The 22,479-nt window shown below is 34.8% G+C and overlaps 1 protein-coding gene across 1 annotated transcript in view; it reads left to right on the top strand.

Moving 5' to 3' along the window:
* Positions 1 to 22,479, top strand: part of FBN2 (fibrillin 2) — a 284,415-nt gene that overhangs the window by 142,172 nt on the left and 119,764 nt on the right. Inside the window, exons 9-13 of the mRNA XM_076008344.1 lie at positions 6,740 to 6,892; positions 8,373 to 8,615; positions 9,543 to 9,680; positions 21,154 to 21,273; positions 22,191 to 22,316. Coding sequence (XP_075864459.1) covers positions 6,740 to 6,892; positions 8,373 to 8,615; positions 9,543 to 9,680; positions 21,154 to 21,273; positions 22,191 to 22,316 — 780 coding nt within the window. The remainder of the gene's footprint in view (positions 1 to 6,739; positions 6,893 to 8,372; positions 8,616 to 9,542; positions 9,681 to 21,153; positions 21,274 to 22,190; positions 22,317 to 22,479) is intronic.

Genomic DNA, 22,479 nt, shown 5'->3' with positions numbered 1-22,479 from the left:
TATTATTTTTATTTAAAGAGCCCTCTTTGACATCAAAAAATGTTTTTCAGATCCCCATGTGATGATAATTTCATATCTTTGAGAAAATAAGTAATGAAAATGCTACTGGGTATTTAGTAATAATTTTAAATGAATGTGGATTTTATTAGTCACAGTGGCATAATCATAAATGTGAATCATAGTAATGACCATATATTATAACGTTCAGTGTAAATAAGGATTTGGGAACCCCTCCCAATATCATTATAGACTCCCAAAGTCAAGAACTGGTGTAGAATGGATTCCTAATGAGTACCTGCTATGTTGTGCTTGGCAGTTTTATACATATTACCTGATTTTCAATGTGATATTGTATTTAGCCCATGAGTTGTTTAAAAGTGTATGGGGTTTTCTTGGTTTCTTTTGTGTTGATTTCCAACTTCATTATGTACATTGTGGTCAGAGAGTATAATCAGATGATACCAATCCTTGGAAATATTCTGGCACAGTATTTGCTTTATGGCTTAGCAAATGATTAATTTTTGTAAATTCTCCATGTGGACTTGAAAATTTTCTCCAGTTGGTGGGTGCTAGATTTTCTAGACATATCCATTAGATCAAACTTGTTTACAGTACTGTTCAAATTTTCTCTATACCTACAGAATTTTGTCTACTATGTTACTGAAAGAGTTGTGTAAATATCCCACTATGGTGGTAGATTTCTCAGTTTCTCTATTGTAAGTTTTTGTTTTGTATAATCTGATGCTGTGTTATAAAGTGATAGTTGTTTAAAAGTATTGTATTTACCTGGTGAATTGAACCTTATCTACTGTGTATTGACTTTATAAAATTGTTACTTTATTCTTGGTCTATTCCTAAATTTTTCTCTTGGTCTATTTTATATCTCATTATGTTTTATCACATTTTGTGAGTGGGAATGTAGGGTTTAAGTATATACCTATTGTATATTTTTCCTCTCAATCTTTCCATATCTTTATGTTTTAAATGTGTCTTTTTATCTAAATCTGATTTTTTATTTTTACATAGTCTGTAAATTTTTGTCTTTTCAATCAAGATTTAAATCCATTTGTGTTTATTATAATACTGATATATTTATTTTTATTTCTGCCATCTTCTTTGTGCTTCCTACTGATCTTGCTTTATTGTACTTTTTCCCTCTTGTTTTCTTCTGGATTTGTTCAAGCCTCCTGCATCACAAACTCTATTCTTTTTCCTCTAGAAGTTATATAAGTTATATAAAGAAGTTATTCCCCCATAATATGCCGAAATAAAAAAAAGGAAATAAAAAAAAGAAGTTATTTACTTTATTTTTGTAGTTTTACTGGCTATCCTAGATGTTTTAAGATGCATATATAAACTAAAGTCTAAAATTAACCTGTATTTTTACCCACATCTAAATAATAAAAGAATATTAAGGTGAAAAAACTTTGATCTTTCCCTCTGAACTTTTTAAAAGCCAAGACTATTGCTACCCTCTATATTTGACAAATTAATCATTACTGTTTAATATGTTAGTGATTGTTTAGATTTACCCACATATTTAATAATACTATTTGCTCATTGTTCCTTTGTGCATCTCAAACCTCCTATGGGAATCTTTTTTCTTTTGCCCAAAGAACCTCTTCCAGAGTTTTCTTTAGTAAAAACCTTTTGGTATAAAGCTCGCTTTTTTTTTCCAGATTTATTTTTTATTCTACAGGTTTATAAGGTCATAACTTTAAAAATATTATTACATTGAACATTCTAGATTTAATTCTTGGTGTTCTATAATGAAAAAAACATTTAACCTCTAATACCACCCAAATAATAGTCCTCTTAATCTCATACTTTTGACAAGAATATTTATTTTATCATACTATAATATGATTTATTTTTTGTAACAAATCATAAATTTTTTAAATGTTTTATTTTATTTTTTATTTCAGGATATTGTGAGGGTATAAACATTTTGGTTACATTGTATATCATTGCCTCTCCCAAGCAGAGGTTAGAGGCCTGCCCTTCCCCCCCAGTGCACACCATGTCCTATTGTTGTAAGTTTACCCCCACCAACTCCCCATCCCTTGAGAATATTACTACCATGTGAGCACCATCAGTCAGTACCAATTTGATGGCAAGTACAAGTGGAGCCTTTGCTTCCGATCTTGTGTTACCTCACTTTGGATAATGGGCTCAAGCTCAATCCAGGAAAATATAAGATGTGCTAGATCACTGTCGTTTCTTAAAATTGATTAATATTGCATTATATACATATACCCAATTTTAATAATCCACTCATGAATTGATGGGCACTTAGGTTGTTTCCACATCCTTGGGAGAAAATATTTGCTCTCTGCATATCCCATAAAGGGCTGATAATAAGAATCTATCTAAAACTTTAAAAAAGTCAGCAATAAAAAATCAAACAACCCCATCAATAAATGGGCAATGGAAATGAACGGAAACTTCTTCAAAGAAGACAGAATAATGGCCAGCAAACATTAAAAAAATGTTCAACATCTCTAATCATTAGAGAAATGCAAATCAAAACCACAATGAGATATCACTTAACTCCAGTAAGACTGGCCTGTATGAAGAAATCCCAAAACAACAAATGCTGGCGAGGATGTGGAGAGATAGGAACACTCTTACACTGCTGGTGGGACTGCAAATTAGTGCAACCTTTGTGGAAAAGAATTTGGAGACTCCTCAAAGAGCTAAATATAGAAATACCATTCAATCCAGCAATAGCACTATTAGGCATCTACCCAAAAGAGCAAAAGTCATTCTATAATAAAGACATCTGCACCCAAATGTTTATGGCAGCACTTTCTGTTTTCTTGAAAGTGACCTTAACCTGCCCTATGCAAGCATGCTTTTTCACAGTACAACAGTACAGAGTTTTAGGTCAACAGCTGTTTTATCAGAGAGTACTGAGATACTATTCCATTGTGTTCTGGCATCCATTGGTGCTACTGAGAAGTCAGCAATTAATTTAAAAATAAGATACCTTTCCTGGTTAGAGCTGGAACCCATACTACTAAGTGAAGTATCCCAAGAATGGAAAAACAAGCACCACATATACTCACCAGCAAACTGATATTAACTGAGCAGCAGCTAAGTGGACACATAGGAACTACAGTAATTGGGTATTGAGCAGGGGGAAGGGGGGGCGGGTTTGTACATACATAATGAGTGAGATGTGCACCATCTGGGGGATGGTCATGCTGGAAACTCAGACTTGTGGGGGGAGGAAGGGAAAGGGCATTATTTGAAACCTTAAAATCTGTACCCCCATAATATGCTGAAATAAAAAAAAAATAAAAATAAAATACCATTCCTTAGCAGGTAATCTCTCTTGCTTTTCCTCCCATTTTTAAGAGTTCTGCAGTTCTGCAGTTTCACAGTGATATGGCTAATTGTAGATTCCTTTTTATATAACCTACTTTGGCTTTATTGGACTTCCTAGATCTGAGGTTGTCTTACAACATTGCTAGAAAGTTCTAAGATAGTATCTACTGAATATTGCCTCTACTCATTCTGCTTATTACTCTTTCCATTACTCTTCTTAAAGAGTATAGATAAGTTAACTTTTCATTCTCACCTTCATATTTCTTACCCTCTTTTTGACATTTCAATTTTTTTCTCTCTGAGCTACATTGAAGATAATATATTCATATATATTTATCAGCTCAGTAATTCTCTTATCACCTATATGCAATGTACTTGTTTAATATGTTCATCAGATATTTCATTTCAGTTATTATAGTTTTTGTTTATAGAAGTTACATTGAGCTCTTTTAAGTCTGTTTTTTCATTTTTTATGGGCTTTTTGCCTGTTCATATCTTCAGACTTCAGTTGCTTTAAACATATTACATAGAATTTAGTTATTAATTTTTAATTAATAATTTTAAATAATTCATAATTGTCAAAATTGGTCTGACCATTTCAGTATTAGAAATATACTGTTTATTCAACTAATATTTGTTCATTGACTGTTGTTTCTTTGTGTTATTATTAATATTTATTTTCCTGTTAGCTTCATTTTCTTGCAACTTTATCTGTGGGAGTCCTTTGAGATCTTCATTAATACTAAGTCCTCTATTCGTATTGGCTTTTACAAGTTGTTGGAGTATTCCTGCCTGAGGACCTCTTTACATTATCTTCTTTCTTTGAAATTTTTCAGATAAAAAACCTAGTAGGAATTGAGATATCAAAACTGTTGATGTGAAGAAGAGCTTGTGGTTACAGATTCTTAGGAGAGATCTTTCTTTTTCCTCCATACAGCATCAAGGTAGAGACAAGCAAGTTTCTTAGTTGCCCACCCTACCTCCCCCATATGCTAAGGTGTAGCTCTTCGGAACCCCTACTTTATGAGGAAGTTTCCTATTATGTATTGGGAGGAAGTGGAATCTTGTTTTTTTAGCTCTTATGCCCTGGGCCCTTTGAAACTATCAGTTAAAACTCAGTCTTTAGAGTTTAATAGAAGCTGAAAGGTGATTCCCAACTGCACACTTACCTGTTAAGATTCCTATTTTTTACCTCATTTGTTAAAAATTTTATTTTTCCTTTCATGCCAGCTGGATAATTTATTTCTTTTACATTTTTTCATATTTTATCCAGGATATTTTGATTGGTAGGGACAGTCAGGGTAACCAATCCACCATTCTGCAAGAAACAGAACATGTATTGTTTGATTTCATTCTCCTACCAACCATGTTCTTTAAGGAAGAAGAGTTAAATATAGTTGCATAATCAAACAATTAATAATTTTTGGATGTAAACCTATGTCTCCTGACTCAAGGCCATGGTTGTTTTTGTTCAAACATTATGCTATGACTTCCTCTTGTAGAATCCTTGAAGAGATAAATATAATTATCCTACCTTTAGCATTAGTTGTGTTTTGTAACATTAATAACTATTGTTAAGAGTTTGGGACTTTCTTAATTTATATCTTTTTCTTGAGGAGTATAACTATTGAGTAAATCTAAGAATATGATACTTTGGGTTCCTAGAATGAATATTCCAAAAATTTTTTCCCTGCATCGTTCTTAGAAATAGAACCTACCTGTGAAATTATTCCTACTGACAACATGTCCAAGCCCAACTCTGAAGTTTTTTAAATGTCTGCAGTGCCTCTAAATATACATACATGCATCACTTTGTTGCTGCTTTATTTTCAGGCATACTGAGGTCTTTTTGGACAAATGGAAGAAGGTGTTCTGATTTTTACGTGGAGTATCTTAAAGCCAGTTCATTTATTTCATGATCACTTAGAGGCACCCTGAGGCATACTGTGGACCATTTGAGGAAGTAGTGTATTTATTTTATGCTCTGTATCCAGTGCTAAAAATTTTAACTTTACCTATTAATGGATTTATTTGCAGTTAATAGTTTCATCTTCATTGTTGATATGTAGCTCCTGATGATTGTAGTACATCTTTCTTCTTGTGATTATAGACAAAAACTTCTTTGAGAGCATCTTGATAAAGGTTAATAACTAGGGTCACAGTTTTTTTCCATTGGTTAGGATAAAGGCAATTTCAGTTATAAACCCACAGAGTTTATAGATGAGATTGATATTTTATCACTGTGGAATTCTGCATTTTATGCGGTCTTTTGTAATCACCATAACTTGTCTTCTAACCTTTGTCTGGTGTTTTGATCCATTCTCTATGCTGCTGCCAGACCTCCGTTGCAGTCCTATTTGATTGTGTCACTTCCCAACCCAAATCCTCAGGGGAATGCAGACTCCTTACTGTACCAGTCCTGCCAAATGGAGTGGTTACTTCTGAGTCCTCGCCTTACTTTACCTCACAGTACCTAATTTGCATAATCGGTTGCCCCTAGTTCTTGATGTCTCATCCAGCTTCGTGGCTTAGAATAGCGTGTGTATGCTGACAGCCTACAGGACATGCACATTTCAGCCTGATTATTCCCGTGTTCCAGGCTCACTCATGCAGCATCCTCAGCGTAACATGTTTTAAAGTGAGTCTTGTCTTATGTCCTCTGATCCTATTTCTTCCCTGCTCATCCCCTTCTCAGCTGTATAAGTCAAAAGCTTAGGAAATTGCCAACACTGTCTTTCTCTCATACCCCACACCCAAGCAAGTTCCCATTGGCTGTGCCTTCAAGACATGTTGCCGCCTGTGTGCTCTCTCCATCTTCATTGCTGCCACCCTCATCAGAGCCGCCATCGTCTCCCACCAGAATGTCTTCAGTGTCCTCTTCACTGTGCTTTCTGTGCTTTCCTCAGACACTTCATGGCTCATGTTGTTATGTTAGTCAAGTCTTCTTCAGATGTCACTATCTCAAGCTGCTTCTGATCAACCTTTCTAAAATGGGCCCTGAATCAGTCAGATACGCTGTGTGACACACAGCCACGGAATCTCACGGGTGTGCAGCAGTGGGCTTTTCCAGGCTGGCTGGGGATTGGGATTGGGTGCTGGTTTCCGTGAAGCTCCACGTCTGTCTGGATTCAGCTTCTCACTGCAGGTTGCCCTCATATCTGCTCCAGGGATTTTGTTTTCTGTATCCATGGAATATGGCATAGAATAGGTACTTAGTGCATGTTTGCTGACTGCATGAGTAAAGGAATGAATAACTGCATAGAAATTAAGAGAATAAAGGAATGAATGGATATAATAGAGATTAAGTAAAATAATTTACTTCACCTCCTCTCTTCTACTATGTGAAATGATTGCTGTAAGAACGTGAGGTGATTCTGCCATATCTTCTGTTTTATTTTGGCGTGTTCAGATCAGAGAACAGGCATGTGCTTCTCAGGCCTGGTGAACGGACGCTGTACACAAGAACTCCCGGGCAGGATGACGAAGACGCAGTGCTGCTGTGAGCCCGGCCGCTGCTGGGGTGTCGGAGCCGTGCCTGAGGCCTGCCCTGGGAGAGGTTCCGGTGAGTGGCTGACTTCTAGTCTCCCCAGGATAGACACTGTTGAGCAAATGGTAACAATAATGTAATTTGTTCTTCTCCTGAAAGACAATTCATATTTGTATTCCATTAGTTTCTTCACCATGACTTGGGTGTTTTGTAAGGGAAGGTGGCATTGTTTATTTGAGATCAGTTTTGATAATACTAAATTTGGTAATATCAGACAAATTACTGAAAGTTGATTAACTTGTTTTTGTGCAAGTATTTAAAAAATTATGTTAAATATCAGGATTTCAATTCAGTTTTTAAAACTCCTGATCTTTCATTCCATTGAATATCTTTGAATAACAAAAGTTCTGCCTTCATTTATACTTTATTTCAGGATTACCCTCAGTTTATAGTGTACCAATCCTTGAAGATATTTCTTCTCTTTTCTCATGACCTTGAAAATTAATAATACAAGGACATAAGAGTACCTCTCATTCACTTTGCTCTATTAGCTGTCATGTATATGAGACTATATTGGGAAATTACTTTAGGATGGGTGAGAGAGTAGCTCCTCTTGTTATGTGTAATATGAATAGTAATGTACAATTAATGTTTATCACATAAAGATATTTTGATATATTATTTTCATACTGAATTAAAATAATGAAAAATAATTAAATTTTTTAAATATAAAGATACATGCCAGTTTATACTGTTATGGAGAAAAATTCTTCATTCTTTCAAAATCTCTAAGTCATAAAACACCAAAATCTGTTAGTTAAAAAAAAATAGAGTTAACACCTTGTAAATAATTTTGGAACCTCATAATTCTACTAGTAATGTATAATTAATAATTTTTATTTCTTTTATTTAATATTGTATATTCTTTTATTTCTTTTGATATAGTGGCATAATTCTGCAAGGAGTAAAGAAATAAGGCAATTACTATATTCTTGATTCTCTTCACCCAACTTTGGTACCTAGACAAATAAGGAACAAATTTAAAAGCTTACAATATATTGTCTACTATTAAAATCCACGTTAGGAAAAAAATATTATTCTGGAGCTGTATTAATACCTAATCTCTTAAAGAAAAGAGATAGGAAAAATGTATGAGTGTAATACTGATGAGGATTTGAGTAAAAGCAAATATATAAAATGAATTACCTAAAGCTTTAATTTTCATCCATTGAAGTAAATTTCTTGCATTCACAGTTGTGTCTGGAATTTTATCTGGAGTTGCACTTTGGGGCATAAAATAAAAATGCACATATAGAGGATTCTTTGGTTCTGCAACTCAGTTAAAATAATGTGCTATATAGGCTTTAAATTTTTTCTGAAACATCTATACCTTTTCCCTGCTACTGCCAGCATTGAAAACATTTATCAAGCTAGCAACCTACTTGTTCTATTGAATATTATAGGTAAGCCAGAATGATCTATTACAACCTACTGATTGCTTTTATTATGCAGAAAGACATCCATTTGTGTTTAACTAAACTTTCTTTTCTTCTAGAGGAATATCGCAGGCTTTGCATGGATGGCCTTCCAATGGGAGGAGTTCCAGGGAGTGCTGTTTCCAGACCTGGAGGCACTGGGGGGAATGGCTTTGCCCCAAGTGGCAATGGCAATGGCAATGGCTATGGCCCAGGAGGGACAACAGGCTTTATCCCCATCCCTGGAGGCAACGGCTTTTCTCCTGGCGTTAGGGGAGCTGGTGTCGGGGCCGGGGGACAGGGGCCCATCATCACTGGACTAAGTAAGCGGTCACTTTCCCTTTGGACTCCTTAGTTTTCTGCCTCAGTGATATTGCAATATGTCACATTTTTTACTTTTCAAAAGGGGTGTGTGTGCATACAAGTGTGTGTAGAAACCCAGTTCAGGGTCTGAAATGTACTAAATTTAGGAAAATGTAGTAGGAAAGTATTATTTTTCTGCCCTATGAACTTTCTGCTAAATTGGAGAAAAGAACGTGTGACTCAGGCTTTCTTTGAAAATACAAATGAGAGCCCAGTACTCCTCCAATCCAATTGACGCCATCAAAAAAGGTTGTTTTGGTTCCACTGTATTGCATTTGGCCGTTTGCAGCTGCCCAATTCATGTGCCCCTTGAATTATATTCCAGAACCATTCTCAACTGAGATAAACTAAATGTCTTGCTCTGTGCTGATCCAAATATTGTAATTCACATCTTTCCTTTCCTCACCCTTTTTTGTTAAATTGCTTAAGAAATTGAAAACCGTGGGCTACAGACCAGAATTGGCATTCATGTACTTGACATTTAAGTTCATTCTTTTCAAAACCACTTCTTTTGCTAATAATATTTAATAATGTCTCACAGTGTTATGTTTATTCTTTTTGGCATATTTCCTATTACTATATATGAGTATTTAGCTCAGTTACAAAAAAGAAATGGAGAGCACTCAAATGTACAATAGAACATTCCTGAAATTGTAAAAAGACATCATTATGGGCAAAGTTTCCAGATGTGTAACTTAACAAATGCAAGTTACAACCATATGTCTCAAGAATATTTTTTAGATCCTCCATGTGGAAGTTTTAGTGAACTATAAAATAATGTGGGCTTCTGATATGCATTTGATTAATTTACTATTAAATGTCCTTTTTAAAAATCAACTCTGCATGTTGTAATTATTAGATATTACTTGTGCTTCACTTTTCTTTAGCAATTCTGAACCAGACAATAGATATCTGCAGGCACCACGCTAATCTTTGTCTAAATGGACGCTGCGTGCCTACTGTTTCTAGCTACCGATGCGAATGCAACATGGGCTATAAGCAGGATGCAAATGGAGATTGTATAGGTGAGTTCATGATTATTTAATGATCCTTCTTAGTTTTGTAATAGATGTTGGACTACAGGATCAAATTAGACTGATTATTTTTTTTTTTAAATCTTGAAGGAAAGCTAATTTCCAAGCTCTCTCTCCTGTGTGTATGCTATTCAGTATGGCCCCCTTAAAGCTAAGCTGAGCTAGAATTTTACTTCAGAAATTTCCCACCCTTTCAGGTCCTAAATATTGTGATTTCTATCTCTGATTCTCTCTATACTGCCTTTTTAGAATTTCTAACTCTTAATATAGAGATTAAAAGGAATCTATATAACTGTGCATATATATTTTTTTATTTCAGCATATTATAGGGGTACAAATGTTTAGGTACATATATTGCCCTTGCCCCACCCACCCCCAGTCAGAGCTTCAAGAGTGTCCATCCCCCAGATGGTGGGCATCACACTCATTATGTATGTATATACCCATCCCCCCCCATCTGCCCAGCATCCAGTGAATGTTATTCCTATATGTGCACTTAGGTGTTGATCAGTGAAACCGATTTGCTGGTGAGTACATGTGGTGCTTGTTTTTCCATTCTTGGGATACTTCACTAAGTAGAATGGGATCCAGCTCTAACCAGGATAATACAAGAGGTGCTATATCACCATTGTTTCTTATAGCTGAATAGTACTCCATGGTATACATATACCACATTTTATTAATCCACTCATGTATTGATGGGCACTTGGGTTGTTTCCACACCTTTGCAATTGTGAATTGTGCTGCTATGAACATTTGAGTGCATATACTTTGAAAATGATTTATGGAACCTGTATCCATTTTTAAAAGATGACAAGACAGCAGTGGGCTACTGAAATCTAATACTCTAAGTGCAGTAGTTTTCAAATGTTTTGGTCTCAGACCCATTTAAACACTTAAAAATTATTGGTTCTATCTATCAATAATTACCTCATTAGAAATTAAAGTTGAAAATTTTTAAACATTTATGCACTTAAAAATAACAATGATAAACCCACTGTATTTTAACATAAGTGACATTTTTATGAAAAACTAAGTTTTCTAAAACAATAAGTATTGAAACAAAGGCCATTGTTTTGCATTTTTGCAAATATCTTTAATGTCTGGCTTAGTAGAAGCCAGCTGGATTCTCATATCTGCCTCTGTGTTTGAGCTGTTGTATTATGTTGTTTTGGTTGAAGAATACAATGAAAATTCATCCTCAAACATATATGTAGTTGTAAAGGGGAAGAATATCTCTTAGGCTCTTCAGATAATTGTGAACATTTATTGATACTCCACTAAAACTCAGCAAGTAGTAATTCTTAAAAGTTTAGTTGCAATATGGAATCTGAAACCATGCCAGTAAACTTTTTGTACTGTTACATTAAGCCCATTAGTGTGCCTCATGCTTTGAATGGACTTTGTAACATGCACTGGTCATTTAAAGTATGTTGGCTCACTGTGTTATGCAGATCTTTCCGAAGTTGACATATTTCACTATGTAATATCAGAAAATCATGTTTGGTAATATCACCATTGAACTCATTAGAAATGGCTTTAAATATTGGGAAATAGTCAAGCACATGGTGGTGAATACTCTTTCTGAATTCTGTTACTTTTAAGCTGGGATTTTAAGTTTAACATCAAATACAGTCAATGGTTTTCCTTAAAGTGACAGCCTCACTTTATTATTTTCAAGAAAATGTCAGCCATTGTCCAAATCTGAATAACTGCAATTTTTCTGTCAGTCATTCTTCAAACAAAAATAGCATTCTGCGGAAAAAAACTATTAACTTAGCACACAACTCAAATAATTGCACAAATGTTTTTCCTTGAGACACTCATGGTATTTCAGTCAGCAGCAACATGTAATGTTCACTTTGTCACAGAGATAGTAAAAAGAAGTAAACTCAAGAGTCAAGTTTTAATATTATTAATTTTTACTGCTTCATTAATTATATTCTTCAGTGAAAATGTTTTGTTTTGTTTTTAAATGCTCTGTGAGTTCATGCCAGTGACTGCTAGGACAGCTTGGTGCCGCTGCCTTAATCTGCGCTGGGCACCACTACTGCTTCTGCACCGTCAGCGCAAACACTAGCACTGTGAAAGGGTAGATGACATCCCAATGTGGTTATGAAAGCCATGGTGAATGAAGGCCCCTCCTGAAAGGATCTCAGTGGTCTCTGGGGGCTGTGGACCATGCCTTGAGAACAGCTGCTTTATGTAGAAAACTCTATCGCTGAGTCCCTGACATTCGTCCAGGTTGTATGTAACAAGTTTAAGAGTGAGAGAGTTGTGTGGGACTCACAGGATGTTTTCCCACAGAGTCAGTGGTAGACTTGGAAGTTATGATTCCCCAGATGCCATTTTAATTGATTTGCACTCATAAACTATGACCTGTACAGTAGCAGCGTGGTGAGAAGAGAAGCCATGAAGGACATCAAATCTAGCAGGAGGGTTTGCAGTAGTTAGAGGTGGCATTAGTATCTAGGAAGAGTTAGGAATTGCCCTGTTGGGGTAAGAAAATCAGTATGTGACACCTACCTTTCTCCCTGCCTGAGTTCTGAACCAGTTCAGAGATAGACAAAGAGCCCATGCCATATGAAGTTCTAAAGATTTTGAAAGTTACAGCTGTATGTACTGTTTAGGGTCCCCATTGGTGCTTGGTTAGTTTGAAGTCTTAAAGAAGTTGATCATGATCCCAAGATGTACCCCATATTTGCAGACACTAGTCAAAGCCATGATGCATACTCTCAACTTTGAACCCATGCCTGAAAAAGCCAACTATAACTTCATTAAGAGCCTTGGTTTTTCCAAATGGATTTTTGGTCCCAGATGCCACTCCTTTAATATTTTCCCAGACCATGCACCCTGTGTTTAAGCATAGATGGATTCTAAGCATTTATTCCTTAAAAAATTAAGCAGGAAACTGATACTCTAAAGGTGTACTGTGAGGTAGCCACAAAGAGCCAGAAACCATGCCTTATAGCATAGGTGTTGATGCCAAAAAGGCTTTAAGTCCAAAAACACAATACCATATTGTTTGTTAAATTAACCATTATGGATTGGTGTGCAGATTTTTAAACCAGATTTATTGTGGTATAATTGACATACAATAAATGGTATATATTTGGAGCATACGGTTTGGTACCTTTTGATATATGTGTATGCCAATGAAATTATGACCACTATCAACATAATGAACATATCCATCACCTTCAAGATTTGCTGTATCCCCTCTTTAATTTTCCCATCTTGCTTCCCCTTGCTTCCATCTACAGCCCCGTCCTGTCCCCAGGCAATCACTGTTCAGTCGCTATGCATTAGTTTGCATTTTCTATAATTTTATATGAATGAAATTGTACTGTTACATACACTTTATGTCTGGCTTTTTTTAGTTAGCATAATTATTCTGTGGTTCATCTGTGTTATGAATAGTGATTTATTTCTGTTGATGAATAGGATTTTATCATATGTATATATCATATGTATTTATATATTCCCCCATCAACAGGCATTTTTGTTGTTTCCAGTTTCTGGCTATCACAAATAAAGCTCCTGTCAACATTAACGTCCAATTGTTTGTATGGACATTTTATTTTTCTTGGGTAAATACCTAGGTATGGAATGGCTGGATTATATGATAGGAATACATTTGGTTTTTAAAGAAACTACCAAAATGTTTTCCAAAGTGTACTATTTTACGTTTCCAGCAGCAGTGTTTGAAAAAATCAGTTCCTCCACAACCCAGCCAATACTTAGTATGGTCAGGTTTTTCAGTTTTATCCATGTTTGCCTCTATAAGTTTTCTAGTTTTAGGCCTTTGATCTCTTTTGAGTTAGCTTTTTGTATTGCATGAAGCATGGATTGAAGTTTATTTTTTGTAGTATGTAAATATATGACTTTTAGAATCAGTTTATCAATTTCCAAAATTACAAAAATAAAACCTACTGCAATTTTGATTGGGACTGTGTTAAATTTATAGGTCAGTTTGAGGAAAATTTATATCTAATCATATTGTATTTTCCAACCCAGAAAACAAGATATATCTATTCATTTATTTAGGCCTTCTTTAATTCCTCTCAAAAATATTTTGTAGCTTTCAATGTATAGTTCTTTCTTGTCTTATGTCAGATTATCCCTAAATATTTCATTTTTGATGTTATAAATGATATATTTTTAATTTCAATTTAACTCCTCCTTTCAAATATGGGTATCTTCTACTTATTTTCTTGCTATATTATTCTGGTGTTATAACCTCCAGTAAGTGTTGAATAGAAGCAGTGAGATTGAATATCCTTGTCTTGTCAATGGTCAAAGAAGGAGAGTATTTGGTGTTTTGCCATTAAGCATAATGTTAGCTACATGGTTTTTGAAGATGCCATTTATCAGGTAGAGGAAATTTCCCATTCCTAGTCTGTGCTAAAGATTTTATCTAAGATGGTGGATTCTGTCAAATGCTTTTTCTGCTTCTATTTAGATGAGCATTTGGATTTTTAGTTTATTAATGTGGTTAATTATTTGCATTTCTGGGATAAGTTCTCTTAATCATGGTGTATTATTCTTCTTACAGTTGTTGGATTTGATTAGAATTTTTAAAGAATTTTAAAAGAATTTTTTACAATCGAATTTTTTACATACGATTTTTTAAAGAATTTTTGCATCTGTGTTCATGAAGGATAATAGTGTGTAGTTTTCTTTACTTATGTATTTGTCTGGTTCTGATCTTATAGTAATAATGACCTCATAAAATGAGTTGGAAATTGTTCTCACTGTTTCATATTTATGGAAGAGTTTGTGCAGAATTGGTACTATTTCTGCCTTAAATATTTGGTAGCATTCACCAGTGAAGCCACTTACACATAGAGGTATTTTTGTGAGAAGTTTTTAACCACAAATTTAGTTTCTTAATAGGTATGCTATTCAGGTTATTTGTTTCTTCTTAAGTGAGCTTTCATGATTTGTGCCTTTCAAGGAATTTTTCCATTTTATCATAAGTTTTTTAATTTATTGACATAAAGTTGTTCAAAATATTTCTTTGTTTTTTAAGATTGAGAGACTCTGTACCAATACCTTAGATGTTAGTAATATTTATCTTCTCTCTTTTTATTTTTTTTTTTTCCTGAGTCTGGTTAAATGTTTATCAGTTTTATTGTTCTTCTCAAGTAACTAGCTTGATTTTTCTCTATAGTTTTTCTGTTTTCTATTTCATTGATTTACACTCTGATTCTTATATTTTGTATTTTATTTACTTTGAGTTTCATTTGTTCTTTTTCTGGTTTCTTTAGTTGAAAACCAAGGTCATCAATTTGAGGCCTTATCTTTTCCAATATATGCTTTTAGGGCTATGCATTTTCCCATAGTTTTTCTTTAGTTGCATCCTACATATTTTGAGAAGTTGTGTTTTCATTTTCATTTATTTCAAAATACTTTTCAAATTCACCCTTTTTTTGGTTGAGCCATGGGTTATTTGGAAATTTGATTTTTGCTTCCAAATATTTGGGATTTTCCAGTGATCTTTCTGTTTCTGATTTCTAATTTAATCTTATGTGATCAAAGAACATTATTTGTATTATTTGAATCATTTTACATGTATTAAGACTTATTTTATGCCCAGAATGTGGTCTGTGTTGGTAAATGTTTCATTTAATGCTGTCTTGCTGTTTCAAATTCACTCGTCTTTTCTTATTAATGAGAATAATCTGGTATTAATGCATCTATTGTGTTTTTTCATCTCTAGAAGCTGATTTGGGGTCTTTTTGCATATTCCTGTCTTTAATATTTTTTACTCTTTCTCTAGCTTTTAAATGTATGGAATGCAGTTATAATTGTTTCATACCATTCTATGCTAATTCTAATGTCTTTGTCAGTTCTTGGATGATTTCAGTTGTTTGATGTATCCCTTCAATATAGATCTATTTTTCTACTTCTTTGCAGGCCTGCTAATCTTTGATTGGATGCTATTATGAATTTTACCTTGCCAAGCACTAGATATCTTTGTATTCCTATCAATATTCCTGAACTTTGTTCTGGGATATATTAAGTTCCTTAGAAACAGTTTGATTCTTTCAGATCTTACTTTTAATATTTTTTAGGTAGGACTGGAACAGTGTATGCTCCAGGTCCCACCATTCCCCACTAGTAAGGCCCAACCTTTCTGTGTACTCTCCCCAGTACCCTGTGAGGTTTTACAGTCGGCTGTTGGGAAGAGGCACTGTCTCCAGTCCCATGTCATGGCCAAGCATGTGTACTTCTAATCCTCTCATGTGATTCTTCTTCTGGCCTTCAGTTGTTTCCTCACATGCATGTGCTTATCTGTGTTCTGCTGGATGTTTGAGGAGGACTTCTGTGCAGTCTCCAAATTCTCTTTCTGTGCAATTCTGTCCTGTCCAGCACTCTGTTTCACAAACATCAGGTGGCTTGTGTTTGGACTTTCAGCTCTATCTCCTCTACTGAAGGAGCTTGCTGCATTCTGCCTGGGTTCCCACTGTCTGCACCATGGTGTGAAAACGCTCTCAAAGCCATAAGCTGAAATAGCAATGGTATTCACTGTGTTTGTTTACCGTCTCTTAGGGATCTGTGTTCTTTGTTATCTGATGTCAAGTTTCTTGGAAACCCTCATTTCTTACACATGGTCCATTTATTTGTATATTTCAGGAAGCGGGGCAGATCTGTCTTGGCTAAAAGCAGAAGTAATTGCTGTTTTTTCAGTGTAAAGATTTTAGCATGAAAAAACTGGAAACAAAGAAGCCAGTTAGGAAGTTTTTATAATAATTCCTGGCAAGAAATTAGTACAGCAGTGATAAAGGATTGCAAACAACAGAATGATTGTAAAAGTGTTTGGGAGGTTAATCAGTGGGATTGGATGACAGATTAGTCCCTGGGTAGCTAGAGAGCAGAAAACGACAATGATACCCAAGTTTCTGGCTGAGCAAAACTGGATATATGGTGGTGACTTTAGCATGCTGAAGAAGGTACAGTTTGGGAGGCAATAGTTGTTGAGTCTCTTGGACATGTTGAGCTTTTGGTGTCTAGGACATTTAATTATAAAGGCATAATGCTGAGAAGAGGAGTGTTTAGGGATAGAGTTATAGATTTAGGAGTCAGCAACATACAGGTAGCAATTAGAATAGTGAGGGTGAATATTGTCACCCAGGCTGAATGCAGGAAAAGTGAAACGATAACTGCAGTGCTGTGGCTGGAATCCCATGAACAGCACCACCGAAGGCCTTTCCAGCTCATAGTGTTGGAGACACAGCAAAGATCTAGAAAGAGTTATGTCACTGAAGCTATGCCGGGGTGTACTTTCAAGAGAAAAACAGTGTCAGGTGTTAAATGCAGTAGAAAAAAGCAAATATAGTGAGGGAAAATTATTTATTGGATATGGTAATTAAGAGGGTCTGATTATCTCTCTTTAGGATGATGGTAATTGAGCCATTTTGAGGTTATTCTTTTATTCATTCATAATATCAGCAAATGATCATATATATGGTTCATTAACTAGTATAATTGTAAATAGATTTGGGTTCAGGTCTTCTGTTAAACAATATAGAAGAGAGGCCAGGTATAGAGACTAAGTATCACAATTTTTCCAAGTTAAACTAAAATGTCTAAGTGCACTATGATTATAAAAGAAAATGTGGGTCAAATATGATATTTTAGAAAACCAAATCATTCTAACTATGTGCAGGGCTGTAGTATCAGAGTAATTAAATAAGGGCTTACTCAGGTTTGTCCGCACAACCGTAAAGGTACAGAGCCTGTGAGAATGGTGCCCCCAGGGTCATGTGCACAACCACGTGCAGCAGGTGTGTCCTGGCGTTGCTGGCACGACGACGCTCAAGTGATAGGCCACCTGAGTCGTGCTGTTACTTTTGGAATACCATGAAATACTGATATATTTGTTCTTATGACTTGAAAATGATTATGCTACCAAAAATATGAATATAAATGTATAATATATAAAATATGTCCTCTTGTATGTAAATACACAATTGCAATCTATAAAATTGAAATTTTATTGTCTGTGTTTTTCTATTAATATTTGTCACTAAATGATACAATAACCAACAAGTAAACATTGGCCCAAAATTTGACATTCTTTGTAAATTAGCCAAAGACCACCATTTATTTCATGTTAACACCCAGGTGCATTTTATTCTTTCCTGTAAAACACCTCTGCTCTGGAGGACTGTATTTGTGAGCCATTAGTATAAAGATGAACTACTTTAAGAATCAAAAGTTCTTTTTCTGTAGTCATGCTGCTACCCAACCTTTTCAACCAGGGTTCCACTAGAATTAAACCTTGTAGAAAATTACTTGAATGACTTTTCTTAGTTCTCCCCAGGCTGATGCATAGTTATGAAAAGTTAGTACCTCCTTCTTAGATGCCTAAGAGATGAGTTAATTACACACAATGAATGTCTTACGATAGTAGAGTCTAATTTTTCCCAGAGCCCAGCTGAGAAGGGATGCTACCACTCTTTTTATCAACTCTGTCTGATGTAGTATTGGGATTTTATGTCTGCACAGTTAATATGTTAATATAAATCTCAAACTTCTGTGTTTACCCAAACAGTGTTACAGACAGTTCCATTCTAGATGGATCTCATCAATCAGCCTTGCAAAGTTAAAACCCAAGCAGCAGGGTTATCTTTCTGACTACTGTAATTCATAGAGCTATAGCTTAGTATTGGGGCACATTTTCAGAAAATGAGTTTTTAATATTTTTAATCCTTTATTATCTCTAGTATCAGCTTTTGATCAGTTTGTTTTGGAGTTTCTAAATAATACATTGGGATGTCAGATAAAGTGAATAGGATATAAGTTAACTAGTGTTGCAAATTATAGGAGCCCAAGATAAGAGTGTTAACTTTCAATTGTGCCAATGTTTTGAGTAATAATAAACTGTCATTGCTATTTGGAAACTTTTTTTTTTTGATACCTGATGGAGCAGTATAACTTGAAAAGCAATAGCTATATTAAAGCATCAAAGACAAGGAAAATAGAATTGGGTCTATTTTGCTGAACATAGAATTACTTGTGAGGCCTGAAAACAAATCTGTTTACTCATCACATTTTTCTCTCTTTCTCTTGAGAATTCTACTCTAAAATTAAATTTTGTGACTCTCAGTGTCTATATAAGTCAACTGCTATTAGCAGTTGGTTTTAACTCAATTCAAATTATTCTATTTTAGAATAATAAAATATAATCTCTGTTTTGGACTACAGGTAATCTTAGAGTCCTTGCAAATTAAAAAAAAGTCTTTTCTAAGTTAACATATAAAGCATCTTTCATGTTAAAGTACTCCTTAACCCTAATAGTATTTGAGAATTTTACCATTTTGATAATCAGCATTTTCCACAATTTCTTCATTTATTTTAGTTTATATACCACGAATTTTGCCTAAAAATATAGTTCCCCAATGAAACATACATAGAAATGAAAGTATACAGACTGTAGTATTTAAGTGCTTTTGTTCCTATAAATAAGATAAACGTGAATTACCTAGAGGTAATTAACTGTGAGACTCAGAATAAAGAGGAGACATGAAATGCCCATTTCAGAGGTGGCAGTGGTCATTTGTGATTAGTCTAAAACTGAAAATGTTACATAATCCCAGAAAACAAACAAAAAATGAAGTTTCAAAGTAATATGGAGCAGTAAAGTCACTAATGGTTTGCTGAGATTTTTCTCACTCCCAAAGAAGAAATAAGTGAACTATTACTTCTCTTCCGTGTGTTGGACCCTTGATGAGGTCCCCATGGGGCTAAGGAGACAAATGAATTAGGGCTGTAATGGCAAGATAACTGGCAGAACTGTCACAGCAACAGGAGCCTTGGGAGCAGGCTCTCAACGGAGAGAAAGATCCTGAACAGTGTGACATGGCTTCCCACAAAGTTTACCTAAAGAGAGAGGGTTGGGTGCACGGTCTCTCATGTTCTCTACTAGAATAGAGCTTTACCTTGAGGCTTCTATAAAGATACAGCTCCAACTAATTCTTAATTGCTACATTTCAGTTATGTACACACAGAGAATTTAAGTCATCTTCAACTCTGCAGACTGAAGGTGACATTTTATACTGGAAAGTCCATTAATTACACCTTACATGCTTGTTAATGCTCTCTCTTTTTCTCATTTCGCTTCATTCCTTTGGCTCAGTAGAATTGATGTTATCAACCAAAAGTTTAAATGTAAGTGAGTCTTAATGGGCTGAAGGGTCTTTGGATGAATTGAAAAAAGCATTTAATCCTGTTATTCTTTGTTGATTTTATTTTATTCGTTATGAGAGGGTTTTTTTCCTTTACCAGAAAGGACTTAATTGCATTCAGTCTGAGTGTTTACACAAATGAGGTTGGTGAGTTTGATAGAGTACAGTTCCTCTTTTAAGAACATCTATGAAAGGAATAATCTGTTTATTGAAATGCTAAACCTGTGAATTGATTTTATTGTTGTGCTCTCCAATTTAGCTGAAATTGTATATGTTAATGGCTTCTACATGTATGTGAGATGGCAAATCATTATGCCCTCACCAGCTAGCTAGGTTTTTAATTTGCCAGCATTTAGTATAATTAGTGGGCATTGCTGAGAGAAGATGAATTAAATTTCTTACACTGGCACACGTGATTTCTGTGGGATTTAACTTGTCCAGACTGCTCAGTCTGTTGTTTGGTTTTTCAGTCCCTAAATTCTGCAATGGGTTTGCATTTAATTTGCTTTAGGAGACCTTGGATGAAAAACAGTGACTGTCTCCCATTTTAGATTCAAACTATTATTTACCCAAACTCAGTTATGAAAAAAAAATCCCTGTGGCAATTTTAAGATCCTAAAGAAACCCAGAGCTACTGAAAATAATAGGATTTGTTTTGTTTCGGTTTTCTGCCCCCTATGCTTGTTACTTCAAAATATCATCCCAGCCTCAGTGCATCTATAGGTATATATATAGATGAGTTTACAAAAAGTAATACCAAAGAAACTCCATAATCCATCAATCTATTTTTAAATCTATTTTTAAAACTATTTTTTTTAAAATAATCTATTTTTAAAACTAATAGCAGTGACAGTATGTAATATAAATAACTTCAGAAACCTTTCATTGTTCTTCTGAAACTGTACTAAGGCTTAGAAAGGTTTAATTTGCCCAGATTGCTATAGGAAATAAGTGCTGCAGCCTATAGGAACGCACAGCTGTGTCTTTTCAGAGGCCATGTTTTTAATTGTTGGGCATTGCTCCAATTGAAAAATCCTTATTTCTTGATTAAAGCAAATTTCCACGTACTCTCTGATGGGCAATATTTTTGTAAATCTTCTGACTGGCCTCTGTATGTATTTGAAGAAAGGAATTTTCATTCATTTATAAATACTATTTAGACTCTTACCACTGACTGGCCTTCTCTCAAATTTGGGAGGGCTAAATGTACTTTAAACAAACATTTCTACAAATGGAGTGAAGTCTATAATGGTTTCTTCTGCTGCTCACAGATGTTGATGAATGCACATCAAATCCCTGCACTAATGGAGAGTGTGTTAACACACCTGGTTCCTATTATTGTAAATGTCATGCTGGATTCCAGAGGACTCCTACCAAGCAAGCATGCATTGGTAAGGCAGTTTGCTTTCACATATGAAAATGTTCCATAAAGTATAGGGACCAAGGCTATTGAGGTTTAAAGCAAATTTATTAAAATAAGATATGGAATGAAATACATGCTGTTACATTATTACAGATTTATTTTATGATATCCTTAGAGATGCTCCCTTTAAACATAAACACTGTTTGCATATATACCCAGGCAGTATGGTATCCGTGTCACAAAAATTCAATTTATCTTCCTTCCCTAAGTTGCAGCTTCCTTTCTCCAAGTAACATCAATAATCTTCTCTGATTAACTGAGCATAAGACTTATAGTTGTTTTCAACTGCCATTTTCTTTGAACCCTGCACATAGTCCAACACCAAATCATGCCTAGTCTTTATTCACAGTTTCATTGCTACACCCACCATCATCATCCAGACTCTACCCCACTGCTGATTCATCTCAGAATACTTTCACCAGGTGACTCTGCTTGTCACTTCCTATTTTTCTACAGGTAGTTGTTTGAATCAACTTTCTCCAGCAGACTTCATTATATTACTCTTAATCTAGAACTTCTGTAGTTATTTCACACTTACCCAACATCTTTTTCTGACTTTTCAACATCTTCAATCATTATGTCAGAAAACAGCTGTACCAGTAATACCAACTGCACTACCCACCCTTTCTTAGGCTTACTGCGTAGCCCATTTTTTTCCTCTTGCTTTCCCTCTTCCGCTACTTATAATAAGGGATATAAAATTGCTTACACCTACCTACCCAAGAAAAAAAGCTGGTGAGAGAGGAAATTTTGCTAAAGAAGCAACATATCTTGGATATTACATGTAAAAATAAACTGGATATTTAAGATTCCACTTATTACCTTACTGTTTTCATCTATAAGTATTGTAAAAGAATAATGTTTGACCATCCTTAATCTTCCTAGATATCGATGAGTGCATCCAGAATGGAGTTCTTTGTAAAAATGGTCGATGTGTGAACACAGATGGAAGTTTCCAGTGCATTTGCAATGCTGGCTTTGAATTAACTACAGATGGAAAAAACTGTGTTGGTATGAAAATTGCCTGCTCCCTTGCAAAAGATTTCTAAGGGAGATATATATACATACACACACACACACACACACACACACACACACACACACACACACATATATATATATATATTTTTTTTTTTTTTTTACTTAGAACCATATATACTATTTCCATGAAAGT

The sequence above is a fragment of the Microcebus murinus genome, chromosome 11 (assembly GCF_040939455.1).
Source record: "Microcebus murinus isolate Inina chromosome 11, M.murinus_Inina_mat1.0, whole genome shotgun sequence".
NCBI classification, from domain to species: domain Eukaryota; kingdom Metazoa; phylum Chordata; class Mammalia; order Primates; family Cheirogaleidae; genus Microcebus; species Microcebus murinus.
This window is presented reverse-complemented; position numbering and strand designations above follow the sequence as displayed.